Here is an 18694-nt window from a genome sequence, read left to right as displayed (position 1 = left end):
GAATAAGACCAAACAAACCAGAACAGGCGAAGACAGTGATTTATGTTATTACTGCCTTTGGCTAAAAAAAGCATCATTATGCTTGAAGAACACTGTGATCCCACAAATTAGGAAAAAAAATCACGTGTTTCACTTTCATGCTTGAAAAACTTGTTTAATTAAGCACTTTCCTCCCTTTGCCCTCTTGACAGCTCTTTAAAAATAAGTAATAAAATGAAAATGCAACTTCCAGTAAAGTGGAAATCCCAGGAAAAACTATTGGATGAACACCTTCAGATTTCCCCTTAGGGATAAGTCTCCCATGGGTGTTGTACAACTCACCCCAGTTGCACAGGGACAGGAGCATTTGAGTGCCACGTTCTGTCATGGTATAGGAACGGCAGATGGTTAGACTCATTTCAGCGAAATGATAGAACAGGCTAGCAAGAAAAATCCCCTGAACCCTGATCTCAATCTGGAAAAGGATGCAACCATTTGAGCGTGACAATTATTTAAATCACCTCTTCTAATTCCCTGCACAAACTTCTACATACATCTCTATTCTCAATTAGGCATAAGGTGATTGCAAGGCAACAAGAAGATTCATTTCCAGAACAGAAGTTCCAAATTACACAGATGTGAGGAACCTAGGCAAAAAAGCACCCAGGATACTCTTTCTGCTCACACTTTCATTTTAGCTCTGCATTTGCATGGGAGCTAGACACACAGTCAGTCCATCCATTGGAGCCTTGCACCCTCCATCTCCAAAATGCTATGCAAACCCATACCCACCTCCTTTGCCGAACTTCCCTGGAATTAAACGAAATACAAATCTGAACCAAGCACAAAACAAGCTTAGTTGTATTGGCATTGATGCTTTAAGGGTTGCAAAGTTTTAATTAACACTCTCAAGACTGTTATTCTTCATGCTGTTAACCCTGTCACTTCCCGAGTAACTTCAGGACAAGATCTCTTAAAGGGGAGACAGGGAAGACTCAGTTAAAGGTCTAAGTAGTTAAACAGGCACATAAATTTCTCCATTTCTTTACCAGAGGCACTCAGGATAACAGGATGCAGAATGCCAACACCACCACCAAAAAAAAAAATTTAAAAGATTAAAATCACTGTACTCTGTACTGTGCTGTATTGAAGGGAGTTTCACAGGAAGAACACTGAAGCACTTGCGTCTAAAAAAGCACTGCTTGTTGCAAGAGCCAAAGTACTTAATGCTTCTATATGCAAATACAGAAAGGTGTGCATGCACGCACTGAAAAGTGAGAAAGAAAACAAGACATTAACACCTAAGGACAGCACCATCAAACTAAATACATCCCCACTTCTACCAGGACTGGAAAACACCCTGAAAAAAACCCACCAAAAGTAACCCACATGCCCAGGTCTGAAGGCTCAGAGGTTTCAATTGGGCAGGTCTTTGAATTAAGTGCATCCCTTGACACATCACTTACAAAAGTTGTGGGTTTTAAAAAAAAAAAAAAAAAAAAAAAGCAGCAATCAATCAAGCGAGGACAAATATATTTTTGTCCTGCTGCATTGGTTAGTAAACAGACATAATTCCTGCACAGCGGATTACCCCACCTTCCCATCTCCCATTCATTCCTCTTACCATTTTTAAGGTCTGAGTAGCTTTTGTTTCAACAGTCCGTAGTATTTCTCGCAGACTCCTCATTCCTTTCACAATATTTCTATGAGAAGGCAGGAAAAAAAAAATCATAAAAACCAGCACATTGGAGACAAAATATTTTTATGATGCACCAAAGCTTGGCAACAAACTTGACATTCAAACAAACCAATGAAACAATCACTAATACTGAGTGTGCAGTAGCAAGACAAGTCACTCTGAGGCACAGATAGGACAATGGCACCGAGCGAGGCAGCGACTGTAGCATGCCTACTCCAGATGGCTTCCTAGTAGAAGATCACATTCACATTTGACGAACAGAGGGGACATTTGGAAGCCTTTCATAGCTCGTTTTTATAAAGCAGATGCTTCTTCTTAAATGCATCCACATCTCCTCTCCATACACACAGATTGTACTTGTTTGAATTATACTGAGCTTACGTGATGCTTTTAAATGACGATTCCTTTTAGGTGGTGCTTAAATGCGTTGTGTCTGATGGTCCAGACACATGATGAAATTACAGTGGTTTAAACACTTTGTTATCAGGCAGCTAAGTTGCAGTAACTGTCTGCAAGTACAGCTTAACCTGCAACAAAAAAGAGTTAAGCAAAAAAAAAAAAAAATTCATATTACTCTGCATACACCATAAGCAATTAAAGCATACTAGTTCCCAAATGGTATCTTAATCATGTATCTGAGCACTAAGAGAGATGAAGAGAGGAAAGATTAAAGACTGGATATCCTAGTTAACACATTTGCAGCCTATAAGATCTTCAAGGTTGAGGACGTAGCCCTACCATCACAGTGACTACAAAATGGTTCAGCTCACTTTCATTGCAGGATGGAAGCTACCCAAAGAAATACAAGCTATCAGAAAAGAAGCAATGATGTACTGAAATAAAGACAACCAGGTAAGCAGTTATACTGGTACATTAACTGCCACTTCAGCTTATTCCAGGAGAATTTTCTGTGCAGATGAAACCTAAATTTCATTAAAAATAAAAGCCATACAACATAACAACTACTCTTGTGAGACCCTACCTGGAATACTGCATCCAGCTCTGGAACCCTCAACATAAGAAGGACATGGACCTGTTAGACAGGGTCCAGAGGAGGGCCACGAAGATGATCAGAGGGCTGGAGCACCTGTCCTACGAGGACAGGCTGACAGAGTTGGAGTTGTTCAGCCTGGAGTAAAAAGGCTCCAAGACGACCTTATAGCAGCCTTCCAGTATCTGAAGGGGGCCTACTGAAAGCTGGAGAGGGACTTTTTTACCAGGGCATGCAGTGATAAGATGAGGGGTAATGGCTTCACACTGGAAGAGGGGAGATTTAGAATAGATATTAGGAAGAAATTTTTCACTCTGAGGGTGGTGAGACACTAGAACAAATTGCCCAGGGAAGTTGTGAAGGCCCCATCCCTGGAGGTGTTCAAGGCCAGGCTGGATGGGGCTTTGAGCAACCTGGTCTAGTGGGAGGTGTCCCTGCCCAGGGCAAGGGGGGTTGGAACTAGATGATGTTTACAGTTCCTTTCAAACTAAACCATTCTACAACTCTATGATTAAATTTTGAAGGTAAGCAGTACAGACTGCGCTTGTGCCCACTTCTTTCATGTGCTGTAAACCTACTTGCACTGCAGAATCAACAGCAAACATTTGCAGAAATAAAAAAAAAATAAAATATATATTTTCTGAGGTGAGGGGAAAATAAGTAAAGTATGATCAAGTTTACCACAAATACTAGCTACCTAAAATGCTACCCTAAAGCTTATGGCCACCAAGTCATAGAATACAAATACACATAACCTTACTACCAATCAATACTCATCTCAAAATTTTAAACTTAGAGGCAATCTGTAGATTACCTATTTGTGGATAATGTACAGACAAGCAACAAAGTAGGGCAAGAGCAAAAACACCAGAGATTTGCCCCTGTGGAGAAAGTCAGAAGCTGCCTTTCTTTTTTTATTTTTTCCCTTCCACTTTCTCCTACGTAAGAGATGGGCCTTCAATTTATTAAGGGAAGGAAAGAAGCTCAAGAAAGTTTTTGTAAGTTGGACTTTAATGCTTCAGCAGGCTCTCCAATTACAGGGCCAAGGTGTCTGGTGCTTTCCTGTGGGTCTAAGAAAGAATATACCCACAAAGATGTAGTTCTGGAACTTAAACTGAGGAAAGCAATAAACCACGTGGCGATATTCATGCACATTAGTAGTCACACCAAATCCAACAGAATTGTTCACCTGCTATTTATTATAGATATATAGTCAAAAATCAATAAATTCGCCCATGTAAACAAAATGCACCTGCCCAGCTGCTCTCCTCAGTTACTGAAAACTACTGGCATTTCTTGTGCTTCCTTGGGCTCCATAAGAGGCTGGACAAAGAGTTAGGGTGTATACCAGTTCTACAATGTTTTCAAAAATGCGTATGTTTAAATTTCTTACTAGGATAATGGTATTTGTCTTAATAAAGCATCAATAAATGCCATTAACTAGCATCAGAAAGAAGATCAGTGACCACTTGCAAAGCCAATTAATTCCACATTTGGCACATACTTAAGAGATGAAAAACCTGGAGAATGGGCTAAAAAGACACAGTTTTGTTCCCAGAGAACTGAAGCACCATTTCAGTTCCACTTTTTAGACAAGCCCAGATACCAAGTTAAGCTTCAAGGCAGAAACACCTTGCTCTGGGGGGAAGGCGAGAGGAAAAGGAAGGAACATTGACACACTGAAGTGAATGAAAGAATAAATGGCATATTTCTGCCCATCTGCAAATAGTCAGAGTTGAAACCATGACCCACATGACAAATGCCTAGGAACACCTTCAACAGAAGGTAGGAGTGCAAAACGGGCAGCACAGGAGGGGCACCCAGCACTCACCACCTCCAGCCAGGTGCTTGTGAGGTCAGGGTCTCCCAGAGAGCACCTGCTCCAGCTCCAAGCTCTCAACTCGGAAACGTGCAAAGCATCTGACAACAATACCTGTTCTACAGGACTGAGGATTTGGTTTGGCAGCTTTTATATTTTGAACTTTATTGAACATTATTGAGCCATGACAGGAGACAGAGCACACCTGGCAGCAGCCTGCAAACATACCTCGCTCCAGGAGTTTGTCTTTCTGCTCTGCTGTTCCAATTCTAAGCACACATTTCATTTTAAGCATATGAATTGCTCTACTCATAACGATAAGGAACTTACTGTTCCATTAATAGATGTCCTTCATATACTAAAAGTGCACTTGAAGAGATTTTTTTTAAGTTAGGGCCTGAAGAAGTTAACAAGAAGAAAAGTATGTATTTGAACAGAAGTATGTGTACATAGATGCACGGATGAGGATGCAAACATAAAGCTTCTGGCAATCTCTGGTGAATCCATTTGATCTTGTCTAGATCAGAAACTAAGCAATCTTGAGCCTCTGCAGGACTTTGATAGAAGTCTATCTAGAAATCCCAGGTACTGTTGCCTCAAGCCACGGCATCATAACCGAACATCAGATCATGGAAATTAAATGAGCTGGAAGAGTCCATAGGCCCCTACTGCACTGCTAAGATGCCAGAAAAAGAAATGAGGAAGAACAGGAAGGGAAAAGCACGTGGTCATTAAAATACCTTTGTTTTATCCACAAAAGCGGTAAAAGAGGCATTAAAAAAAAAAAACATGATGAAATGCAGTTTAGGATTCAATTATAGCTAATCTAATAAAAAGGAACACAGAAAATCATGGGCACAAACTGTGACAAAGAGCACCTTGAGTTCAGTCAGTCCAGCTTAGCATGAAAATCTGTTTTGTTCGCACAAGTACCAGGTTAATACAGGGTAATTAATTACCAGTCTGTGAATCAAAGCAGTTGTATCACATTTAGGTCATATTGTTTGGTTAACACTGCAAAAAGTTTTAACATACAAGAACATAAAAGAAATACACTGTGTTTTATGCAAATTGCTGGGAAAAATATTGATAATGAATTAGAGTGGACAGTGGGCACAGAGATCTGCAGAGACAGCCCCCCAACAACATGAGCACCTTAAGATCATGGTCTTATCCCCACACATTAACTGTTAAAACAGTTAGCCACTAACAGACAGAAGAGACCCTCTTGAGATGACTACATGGCAGTTAGCAGAGGCACCCTCCAGGGGAAAGCGGTAGCTGGAGCACACAACCAGCAGCAACACCATTGCCTCTGCCCAGCTCCTTTTGCATCTTGCCAAGGTTTCTAAGAATTTATACTCTCTCCTTAAACATCTGTTCACATTAGGCACAGAATGCACCTGGGAAAGTAAGCCTCAGATTCTCACATTCCTATAAATGAAGATACAAGACAAGTAACTACAACAAAGCACATTAGAGTTTCCTAATGGCAGCCTGTCCAACAGAAGTGGGGTACTCAAAAAAACACAATACAAAACAAAAGCTTAGCACTTCTCTAGATCCATCCAGTAGGCAGTGTCCTGGTGTCCTGGATAAGGTGCAAGACTGAGGACTGAAGAAGAGATAAATAACAAGAAAGCCCACACAAATTTCTCAGAAGAGATTAATAGTCTGGCAGAGACTGTCCTGCCTGCCTGCATTTGCACATTAGAGTCTACTGTAAAACAACACATACATGAAGTTACTCTTTCAAAGTGCCCTTGCAACAGAAGCCTATAAAATTTCAAAAAAGAAACTGAGCACTCTAGAAAATTGACAGGAGAAGGGAAGAGAAGGAATTGTGTAAGCTTTCCTTACTGGGCACTTTCATCAGGGTTTTCCAAAGTAATTTAGGTCCTAACTTGAGCGATCATAAGGAAATCCAATTTCTAATAAGTGCGTAGTATTTATTTTTCAGAAATTCATTTTCTTCAAAAGTGTCCCATATAGAGTTTCCAAATCCAACCACATCCTCTAGAAAGCTCTGACTTCATCTTGCTGTGAAACTCCACAGGTACTTCAAGTGCCATTAAGATAGCAGCATATGTATAACCATTACTTCATGCAGGTGAAGCCTGTTTGCCCTAAGAAAATACTAAAAGCATCTTGACCAAAGTCCCCATAACAGTATAAAGGAGTAACACCTGTTCAACAGTCTGAAAGGAAAGGCAGTAAGAATCACAGAATCATAGAATGGTTTAGGTTGGAAAGGACCTTGAAGATCATCGAGTTCCAACCTCCCTGCCACGGGCAGGGACACCTCCCACTAGACCAGGTTACCCAAGGACATGTCCAGCCTGGCCTTGAACGCCTCCAGGGATGGGGCCTCAACAACCTCTCTGGGCAACCTGTTCCAGTGCCTTACCACCCTCAAAGTGAAAAACTTCTTCCTAATGTTTAATCTAAACCTGCCCTCTTCCAGTTTATAGCCATTCCCCCTCGTCCTGTCACTACATGTCCTAGTAAAAAGTCCTTCCCCAGCTCTCCTGTAGGCCCCCTTTAGGTACTGGAAGGCCGCAATAAGATCTCCCCGGAGCCTTCTCTTTTCCAGGCTGAACAACCCCACCTCTCTCAGCCTCTCCTCATAGGAGAGGTGCTCCAACCCCCGGATCATCCTCGTGGCTCTCCTCTGGACACCGTCCAGCAGGTCCATGTCTCTCATGTTGGGGGCATGAGCTGGATGCAGTACTCCAGGTGGGGCCTCACAAGAGTGGAGTAGAGGGGCAGAATCACCTCCCTAATCTTCACACATCCACATCAGAAAACCAAAACCCAGTGCAGATGCTAACGTGAAAGACAACTGTCTGCCTCCTACAGTACAACAGCATCTGCCTGCTTATATTCTGCATCCACAGCATCAACATTGTTCACTGGAAGAATAAAAGAAAGCTTTCTTGGGATGCAGCAGGGCAAACAACTGCAGGAAATGTGTCTTCAGCGACACAATATTTACTTAAGTAAACATCTTATTAAAAGCATCTGCCCAAGTCTTGCACAGCTGCAAGACTTGCTGGGCCTTACAGCTGGCAACTCAACATCTGAAAGGGAGAATGGACCTTTGTTTTGTACTGGTGTTTTCTTTCCACTGCACACTGCAAGAGAAAAGGGGATCCCTGACCACACTCCGAGAGGATTATGACTGTTCCTACCAGCAGGAACAAAGCATGACAACACCATTCATATCCCTCAGCAATTCTGCCTGGCGAGACAAGAATAAAGCACTCGCCATTTCTTTTGTATGCATGTGACGCTGGGGAAGGACATCCCACCTGATAGGACCTACCCCCTGCCAGCTTGAGCATTCATCATCCAAGGCTTATTTCCTATGTGAACATGCTGGAAGCAATAAGAACAAAAGCACTTCTTTGAGCTGTTCAATATTGGGTGGAGAAATTTATTACACACAAGAAGCATCCTAAAAAGCTTCTTCCCACTTCCCTCCCCTTTCGTTAATATATCCCAAAGCTGCTTATGCCCTCTCGTGGCAGAAACCACACATTAATACCAGCTGGGGAGAAGGCGGGGGAGAAGGTAGAGGCAAGCTGTGCAGTCCCACCGGGTTCCTTTGCCCCCCACCAGACCTTTCATTTCCCTGGCTGGTGTTTCTCACTTGCACTGGAGGAGGTGAGAAGCTTGTGGTGCTCCTCTCCTGTCCCAGCCACGGGAGCTCCATCGCACCGACTGAGATGCTCTTTCATCAGGAGACAGCTACAGAGAACATTTTGCTGCTATTGCAGCAATTCAGCTTATAATCAAAGCGCTGCTTAATTCACACATGTATTTTGATTCCAAATTGTTTTCCTGTAGGGTTTTTTTGTGGGTAGTTTTGTTGGCTTGGTTTGTTGTGGTTTTTTTTGTTTGGTTTGTTGGTTTTTTTTCAGGTTGTCATTAAAATAATTTGGGAAGGGAGCAAGCATGGCCCACAATAATAGCTAAAACAACCCACTGGATATATTGAACTGATGAAGCCTGAATTTAAAACACTGCTGAAAAAAAATGAACATGAGGGAGTCTAATATTCAAAAGATGCCTAGAGGACATCGGTGCCATATGCTCTAAGTGAGATTTTATTTTGTTTCATAGTTAATGAGCTTACTGGCAAGACCTGAGCTGTTTGTTCACCATGAGAATGGCAAGAGGCTAGGAAAGCATACGCTGTGCCAAAGCTGGTCAACCACCAACTCACCCAGGAAAACCACATACCTGTCCCCTACTGCCAAGGTGACACTGAGACTATGCCTTATACTTATAAGTCCATACTTTCTTTACACATAAACCTGTACTTACCTGACTAAAAGGGTCATTTCAGAACATTCGGGCTTTGTATTTGCAAGTCTTTGGGTCAAACAAGGCTTACCTGAAAGCCCTCTCATGGATATGCTTATGAGTTCAGCTTCACTGTACATGCAGGCTTTTAATGAAAGAATGTGGAACATAGAGGCTATTCATCATTGCTTTTAAAGTCATTCTTGGGGGATAAAAAAAAAACTAGCAAAAAAGCCCTGAACAAGGAGCAACCCCTCCTTCTACAGAGTCAAAAAGTGGTATAAATTTTCTACAGAAGAATTTAAACAGATTTTTGCTGGGATCTTTTTTCCCTAGTTTTCTTCCTTTCAATCTCCCCTCATTTTTTGCTTTCTTCTCCACTTTACTCGGCAGGAAAGGAGGAGGACTGACAGGCAGTGAAGGTAAAAACAACCACCAAAATGAAATACTTTAAGATGGTTTGCTTAAAAATGTTTATAAAACTTTAACGAGCAATATTACACAGAACAGCAAAAAATTCAATATCTGATTCCTTGAGAACAAATGGGATAATATGGTGCAAGAATAGGACTAGGGAAGGATGTATTCATACAAGTACTGTTTACCTATGGTGAAGAGACACTCCCTACATGGCAATCTCTCCATCAGCTCAGAGTCGACCATGTTTTGAAGACATGGCGGGTTTTAGGGAAGAGCGCGCCCTTCCTGATAAACTTTGGAAGTGGACATTTACAATGTCTTTTTTATTCTTCTTGAGAAGGTTTTCCTCAGGTGAAATTCACTGTCAGCTTGCAGATACCAACTCCTCTTGCCCTTGCAAGGTTCACCGAGAGCTGTATTTCAGGGGCATAATAAATACCCTGGAGCAGCACTGTTCCCGCATGCATTCTCTCTAGTAAAACCGCCCAGATTTGCAGTATTGATTGGAACGCTTAAGACCTTAAATAAATAAACAAACAAGTGACAGAAACTACCCTTAAGACTTCATTGAGCTCTAAACCAGGCCCTGTGGCTGAACATTTTAAAAGCACACAGCAGTGTAAATTCCACTCTCTCTTTACAGTCAAACTCCCCTCATCTCCACAGGGAACAGAGCTGAGTCAAGACAACAAAATTGTTCTACTCCACCCTTCTTGTGGGTCTGGAAAAACGAGGCTTAAGACTTCTAAGAGAAACAGAGAGAGACAAATAGAAGGGAGGGAAGGACACTGAGGGGACCTGAAGTGAGCCAGCAGCAAAAAAGTCACAACAGAACACATACAAAGAAATAAACCTTCATCTGTTCTGAGACAAAACATGCAACATTATCTATTTTTATTAACATCTGCATCCACCTACCCCTTCTTTAAATGAGTCACGTAGGCACTCTGTAGAGCTGCTTCCAGGAAGTAGGAAAGTTCAAACTCAGAGTAAGTCACGTTGCTGCCCTTGATACTCCTTGAATGTGTGTTGTTTGAGGTCTGTGAGGGGAGGAAAGAAATATCTGGGATTACGGACAAACATTTGAACTAGCCAAGCCAGAGACATCTCCAACAGTAAAATGTTAGCTTCTGCCTCAGAATACTTGAAAACTTACCTTCATTAGCTATTCAAAAACCTTTCAAAGTCAACTTTAGAATAAATAATACATAATAAATAAATAAATACAGTGACTTCCATGAAATATTCTACACGCAATATGAGTTTTGAAACACCATCCCTTGTTACTTTCCAACCTTTAATAAAGTAAGTAGAAAGCCACACATTAATACCAAGGGCTTCAGAAGTACTACTCCAACTACATCGGTCCAGCATCTTGCACAAAAATATTAATGCAATGTTTGAGTAGGTATGTCTAGCTTAAGACAACATAAATATTTGTTAAGAGTTAGTAAGCTATCAGGAGTCCTGATGGAAGAATCTTAACTTTTCCTCTGTTTCTCCTGTCAAACACTTCTTGCTTTTAATTCCTTACTGGTAAAAAACAGCTTTCATTGCTGAAAGTTGCCCTACGTAGACTCTCCAAAACCGGGTCTCACATCCAGGACTGGAGAAGGCCTATGGACTTTTAGTACATCTATCAGTAATCCTGCATCCTTGTCTCTGTGTCAGAAGACAAATGAGTTACAGTTCAAACCCTTTTCCTTCTTTGAAGACACAAGCTGTCAGTAAAATCATTTATAGTGCCCAGCATGGGCTGGAACTAATGTTCCTAATGCATGAATTCATCCTTCCACAAGGGAAGGACAGCACTAATTTTAAATAAAAAAAGCTATTCAGCTTTTTCCTACAAAGAAACAGACCAGACAACTTGTCAGCTGGCTTTCTAGTGAATTTTCATCTATGCAGTTAAGCTATTTTTTTTTCTTGGTTTAATGCAATTAAAAACAAAACCTGGAACAGACACACATCTTCGCTGCTGAGAGGAGCAGAATATCTGGTCAGATGGTCAAAGGCTGTTAAGTTACAGAAGAACAGGTAACATGCATTGCCATCAGTGCTGCTGGTGTCAAGCATAACGTGTGGCAAAGGACAGGCACAGAAGCGCATGGTGTGCCCTGTTAAACTCAGCTAGGCACTTACAGACATAGAAACCACTAGGCATATGCCCAGGAAATCAGTGGCACGTATTACAGCTCACTGGAGGGCTCACAGTACTCTTCTGACTCGGCATCCTAGCCAACCACTGACTGAGCAGTCAGTTACTTGCTACTAATGATCTAGGTTCCTTCTGTTTCAGTCGGAGAAGGTGAAGCACTGGCAGTTAAACTGCTATGGCTGACCCAAAAATGTTACTGTCAGCTTGTTAGGGATCTCAATATCCGCTACTGTGTATCATTTACAGGGCAGATATGTAAAATGTCTTAGGTTCCTTCATGCTGGCACTTGCTATGCAAAGTTTGTAGTCCCTCTTTAGTAACAGCTAAACTTGAGATACAACCTGAGCATATCTCAAGTGTTCAGTGCTTTACCACAGGCAAAACTGGTTTCCAGACCTCATTCTCAGAGGAAACGGGCAGAGACCAGATAAAATGCTGTTTTGCAACTGCTTATAATGAGACACCTCAACTCCTTCCAACTTGTTCTCATATTCCTTATTGTCTATGATCGCTTGGCAATTCCCCATCATTTTTGCTCTCAAACCCCTGGAAATTCCACCCAGGCCACCAAGTAACACCCTGAGCACATTTTTTCTTACCTTTTCAAGCTCCTGCAAGTATACCTGGGCAATGACACATGCTGTCTCAAAACAAGCCATGACTTCCTCCTCCCTTTCACACAGTCGAGCACGTGAGGCAACTGAGTTGGTCGAGCGCTCCAGTGACAGACCTACAAAATGGCAACACCTTCTTTAACTGGAGCCCACCAACAGCAGTAGGTCATGTTAGTCCTTCATTTACCAGCTGACAGGAATGTTTTTCCATAGATGGGTTTCCCCCTTGTTTTAGTGACTTTCAGGAAAAGACCCCCAGGAAAATATAATTTCTACACATGCAAGGCATTTTTGTCATGCTGCTCTAACACACAGTGCCACTGCACACTTCTACAGTGCCTTTCAAACACTTTATGAAGAAAGGACATACATCCCTCTGGCAGGAATGAGCAAGCAGAGAAATTAAGGCCTATATTTCCAAAGACGGCTATAAATTTCGGGTGCTTCAATGCAAGTGCTCTTTCAGAAATACCCTGGCACTGGATTTGAGAATTTCTAAGCATCCACTATTCCAAGTGAAGTTTTCAATAAACAGCAGTTTTGAGGGGAAAAAACAAACAAACAAACAAAAAAAAACAACCGGAAAATGATAACAAAACAAAGTCAGAAAATCTGACGCCTCTCTTGGAAAATCTAAGCACGTGCAAATTGCACATGGACAGACAGCAAGCTCTTGGCAAGGCACAAGAGACTCTTAACCACAAGATCACCCCCTTTTCCAAAGAAAGGAAAAACACCTTGGGTTTTATACTACTAAAACTCTTTCCTATATCACCATCCAACACCACTCACATACAAAAAGCATGTTAAATGAAGATCCACAGCTATTGCCCCTACAGGAAAATCCTTATTATCAGATCCTTGTCTGGCATCACACTATGACATCCTTTATATCTCTAAACCTATATGGAGAGGCTACATGTCCATATACCAATTTTACTCTGATCAGTGTAGGTTCTTTGCCACACTGGATCGCTACAATACACCACGACTTGGAAACTCAGGTCTTCTACACCAAACTCAACTGCACTGATGCCCAGTAGCCCAACACAGGTTGTAAAGAGCTCAGCACACGCTTCCCAATAGATTTTTTTATATATAACAACACTCCCTAATACCAATGAAAAATGTGTAAGATGTAAAAAAAAAAAAAATAAATCCTAGTGTTCCTGACACAGATCCACAGAGGTGATGAAAGAAGAAAGAGTTCAGTTATCTGGACAGCCTCTCCAAGGAAGCTATTTAGACTGCTGCAGCATATGGCAAAGCATCTCACTCTACACAAGGAGCCACCGCACCTACCAGGAGCCACGCTTTCCTGGGCTCCTGCAATCCCTGGAGGCACAGCACCTCAGCACAGTTCATTTCAGGAGCCTGACAACAAACTGCTGTGAGGCGGCAATGGAGAGCCAGGTTTCTCCATGATGAACGACGCAGTATGAGCACTCACGTTGGAGGAGCTTGAGGTTTCTAGGCAGTCTTAGCTTTGTTTACTTCTCACGCTCAACGTTTCTGTTTTGTCCCCTTGGTTACTCTGCTAGCAGTTCCCCCTATCTTACATCTTACATTTGAGCCAGACATGAGCAGTTAGTTCAGTGGGTTGAGACAAGAAGATGCCCCACTGATGCAAATTAGGGAAGTGGCTCCCCACTCCTTCTGCCCTCTCCCAAGTCAGAAGTGCACGGCACATTCCCTCAAGGACATACCTATATGTTGGAGGAACACACATTAATACCTTTCACCTTTAAAAATTCTGACCAGAGTAGAGCAGAGGGAATGGAGTTACTTCAAACTGACAGTGTGTGTGGGAGAGGCATGACGAGCATTTTGCTGCTTTTACCTAATGCCTATTCTGTATTCTCTCCTTTTTACCAACATACACTTTGTGGAGCATCCAACATATAACAGATTTTGTCTTCTAGTCCATCTATGAAGTCTCTGGCTTTATATTACGTGTTGTTTTCCTATTATTTCAAACCTTCTATTTCCTAACCCTCTTGCTACATAATGAAGGGGAAAAGAGAATGTTAGCTCTCTACACAGAAAAAGAAACCATTCAGTGCCGAAGCTAGAACAATCAGCCTACAAATATTCTTCTTAGACCTGTCTCAGTTTTATCTACCTCTGAATTTCTAGTCATTCCCCTTAATTAAAAATAAATTTTAAGAACTGTTCCACTTCAGAGCCACCATCCCCTTAAGTGTGGAGTACAGCTGAGGGCCCTGAAAGAAATCCAGTACAATCCACTGACATTCATACACACACAGCATTTAATCAAACTGCAAGAGCCATCCTAGCACAGTCTGTATGGGGGTGGCTATCGTGGGAGATGACACACAGAGAGAACAGGCTGATAGAAAGCCATTTACATACACGCCGACTGCAAGGAGCTACTATCTCTAAGCTCTGATGTGGGGGAGGAAAGCAAGCAGCCTTTGCCAGCACCAAGTACTGACAACAAACGTGCCCACCCATGCAGTCGGAGAAACAGAGCTGGGGGAGAGACAGGGGAATGAACATCTCTAAAAAGGTTTCTTGCCACAGTAAGTAGAGAGCAATATACAGTGTATTAAAACAGATACTACGCTACATTGCACACATTTTTCTACTTGCAAAGGGCAAGAAGGAAAAATGATCCACATGATGTGACATTAGTCATGGTTCTTTCTGCTAATACCAGATGCACTGACCTGACGTCATCAGAGTATAAAATCTTCTACAGAATCCAAACAGGGCTATTCTTCCCTACCACAGAAATGCAATGAAAGGAAAAATTAGAGCAAGCAGACTGCAAATCCAGTAGACAAAGTGAAGAACAGAAGAGTAACAGCAGAAGTTCCCTAGTCTTTCAGCTACTAATTAATTTCTCACAGTGCAAAGCCCCAACAATTACAGATTTGCTTAAGGTGCAGTTGGACAAGACTTTACAAGCCCTCCAGTCCTGAGAGTGCAAATTCCACTAACTATTCTCCAACCCCCAGTTACCAGCTCAGAAAAAGCTTCGCAGCACAACATACATTTTAAATTCAACTCAGTTCCCCAAAAGTGTCAGAAAGCCACGAAAGTGCATGCTAACTTCCACACTGGATTTAGAAAGAAAAGTGTAGCTCTTGCTAAAACAGAATTAGCTTCTGAGTAAAGCACAAAGCCATATGCTTTCTTGGTAGCTGGTTAAGGTAAATGGACTTGGGTATTTTTCACAACCAGTTATGGTAAGATAATACCAACTTGTAACTTATCTCATATGAATTGGGTGCCCAAATCTAAATATATAGATACATATATAACACAAGAATGTTTTATATAGTGAAGATACAGATTTCTAATACAGTATGGTCCAAGCTGAAGATTTAGAGAGACATATGCTTCCAGACTACTGTTTTTTAAAAGAACAAAATCTTTCTACTCGCTTCAGAGGCAGCAACTTTCTATGTACAGAAACACTGCTTTTCTTTCCTGCATAAAGATAAGGCTTCCATTCACCTCCTCTAGTTCTCACAAAGATTCATCTTTGGCTCTTGATCTCTCTATAATCTTTGCCCCTTTTTTTTCCCTTCTAAAGCTAATCTGCATTTATGTCAGAAAAAAAACCAAACCCATAATGTTCATAAGAGGTGTCACTGAACTAATTTCTACCTAGGGCTGAAATGCACTCCTCCAATTAAAGAAACCTTAAAGGGGAGATTTTATGAAGGCTTATTTCCACTTGCACCTCACCCAGTCCTTGCCAAGGGAAGACATCGTATCATGTAGCTTCAATGCTATGAGGTGATGTTATTACCAGAACTGGAACATACATGTGCACATCAACATGCAGTATCAGATTCTTGGCAACATAAGTGAGACAAAAATTTACGCTGGAAGGGATCCCAGAAGGTCCATGGTCCAACTTTCTGCTTAAAGCAGGGTCAGCTCAGGGCGTTACCCAGCCTGGTCTCAAAAGCCTCAGCACATAGACATAGCCTGCACAACCGCTACTGAGAAGAGGAGGATAAAGTGGCATTCTTCTTTTCCTCCAGTTCATAAACTTGTCCACCAAATAGCAGCATTTCTCCTTCTGAGTAGGAGGAATATACCAATCCACTCACAGCTTCTTTTCATTTTGCTTTTTACACAGACCTCCAGCTTCCTATATTTGGATGAATTTACACAACTTGGGAATGGTGGGTTCACAAGTGCAAGAATTGTTAGCCTGCAGCTGCTAAAACCCCATAGTCCAGGAGCATCAGAACTACCTGGCAATCTAAGGAAGGAATCAAAGAAACACAACAGCACACCAAGTGTGAAGCCTACCTCTTGTATCATGTCCTGGTGCTACACTCATGTTGAACACAGCTACAGCATCTTGAAGCAAAAGACAGCTTAGGGTGGAACTTAGAGCCCTGCCCACAGCATCAGCCCCTGTCGGCAGAGCAAGGTTACAACACCAATGCTCCTGTGCCACGCAGACAGGACATCTGGCCAGAAGCCAGCGTGCTAAGCTAAGTGCATGCAATAGTTTTACTCTAGCCACAGGAAGATAAGTAATTTGTCCTGAGGTAAGCCAGGTGTGAACGTATTGCGTGGCAAATACTGCAAGCAAACTGGTTGTGTGCACGTTCTCACTCTGTGGCCAACCCCAGGTCACTTCGGGTAGCTGTCCCCAAGGGGAGGGTGCACTTCATTTCTACCATGCAGCCTTCAGTCTAGTTCAGAAGTGCAGCTCTAGAAAAATGAATTACCACTGAAACAAGACTATTTTTAAGACTAGCTCTTCAAACATATACACATGCATGCTGACTAATCAAAGTTCAGCAGAATACTAAATGTTTTTCAAAGACAAAATTGAAAAGCAGAGCCAATCCATTTTAGAGATGGTACAATGACCAGCCTGCCCCACCAGCTAAGGTCTGAACTTAAGAGCACAGCCCTCGATCAACCTATTACACTACAGTGTCTTGGAAAGCAAAATAGCCCGAACCTCAACAAGCCAAAGCAGCAGTCAGGACTAGGCTGACATAGCCAAGACCCAGCACTCATCTCCCCAGCATTTATGCTATGATTTTTCAGCAGGACTTAATTGCAACGTAAATAGAAGAAGAGGGGAAGAAAGGCCTAGAAGCCCTTGGTTTTGAACACATTCATTCATACTGCACCTCATGAAAGGTGAGGAGGAGGAGAGAAGTTTTGTTTTGCAAGAAAGCTGCACAAACTCATTTCACCATTGCTTCCTATTATACAGGATTATTGTATATTCACAACAATCTGTTATAATCTTGAGGTATTTTTCACACAAAAGTCTCAGAGCTAGAAAGGCAGAAAATTCCAGTAACCCTAAATAATTTTATATGAAGACCTTTTTGTCCATAAACTGGGAATGAAGCCTGAAAATTTAAGAAACCTGTGCAAGGCTGCTTAGTTACATCAAAACAGAACAAGACCCCTACTCCCAGCCTTCCTACTAAATGCAGTAAACCAATGCTAACAATGTTACTCCAGTTATTTTGAGATAAAGAACTCTATCTGGTTAGACTTGTAATTACAGCTAAAGCTGACTGTTAAAAATAGGACAGGCTTTTGATTGAGTGGCTGTGAAGCCAGAAGGTGGCAAGCACTCTCCTGAATTGTAACCTCAGTCATCCACCCCTGATCAACGCTGTGTAGGCTCTGCATCACACTGCATATCTTACTGCAGAATTCAGCAACCTTAATCCAAATATGCTCATTTTCCTGAGCATATCGAGATCTGCTGCCTATCAGCTAGCTGGCTGCTCCAGCTTCACAGCAGATCACTGAACCTTAGCGTTAACCTGTAACACAGTGGTCTCTAAACTTTTTTGACCATACACCCCATGAGTTAAAAAAAAAAATTAAAAAATAATAGAGCATGCACACCCAACATATGTATATAGTTACATACACACATCACTTTACAATGTATTTATTATACACTTATATGTTTATTTTTTCAGAAGCACCTGCTAGGTAGTATGCTACTGACAGCCACCTGTCATCACAGGAAAGGTCAGCAAATTCAGAACACTAGGGTTTTTGTAAAAGCAAAGAGGCATAACTCATCTTTAAGTCTGACAACTTTTCAGAGCACTTTGCCATGAGACAACCAGTGAGCTTTGGTGTGGCACAAAAGATTTTCATGCTCACTCCTCATCCCATTACAAAGTATTGTGAAGATTCTATTCAAAAGTCTTGTGTTTATAAAGTTAACCACATTGATGACATCCTACAGCACTTTGTGCACTTCTGGGTCTCGCTTTGCTGCTAAGTAATTCTTAGTGTATTTCATTATTGAACCAAAATCTAGGAAACTCTATAAACTGATACATATTAGAAGCATTTGTACTTCCACGCAACTGTACAGCAAACCTCCCACACCACTTCATTTGTTCTAATACTTGTTTCTTCAAGTCTTTGGCAATGTTGTCTAGGTGTCTTCCAAAGGAACGCATTTTAGTTTGTTGCCATATTGTCTTCTGTGTATTCTTTCGACCATTTTGCCGCGGCAGGAAGAACAAGTGTTTCCCCAATGGTATGTGGTTTTTCGTGTTTTGCTCTCATGTAAGAAACCTCAAAGAGGCTTCTAAAAATCTACCATTAAGTTTAATCTTTTTTTTTTTTTAACATACGGAATTGAATATTACTGGACTTCAAACATTGCTGATTAGATCTGATTAGACCATCATTGTTTTTACCTCATAATGTGGCTGA

The 18694-nt window shown here is 41.6% G+C and overlaps 1 protein-coding gene across 1 annotated transcript in view; it reads right to left on the bottom strand.

Moving 5' to 3' along the window:
* TTC7A (tetratricopeptide repeat domain 7A) overlaps positions 1–18694 on the bottom strand; it is a 139558-nt gene that overhangs the window by 108910 nt on the left and 11954 nt on the right. Inside the window, exons 3-5 of the mRNA XM_009880650.1 lie at positions 11975–12105; positions 10135–10256; positions 1604–1682 (exon numbers count right to left, since the gene is read on the bottom strand). Of these exons, the coding sequence (XP_009878952.1) occupies positions 1604–1682; positions 10135–10256; positions 11975–12105 (332 nt within the window). The remainder of the gene's footprint in view (positions 1–1603; positions 1683–10134; positions 10257–11974; positions 12106–18694) is intronic.

This window comes from Charadrius vociferus, unplaced genomic scaffold (genome assembly GCF_000708025.1).
Source record: "Charadrius vociferus isolate BGI_N301 unplaced genomic scaffold, ASM70802v2 scaffold192, whole genome shotgun sequence".
Classification (NCBI taxonomy): domain Eukaryota; kingdom Metazoa; phylum Chordata; class Aves; order Charadriiformes; family Charadriidae; genus Charadrius; species Charadrius vociferus.
This window is presented reverse-complemented; position numbering and strand designations above follow the sequence as displayed.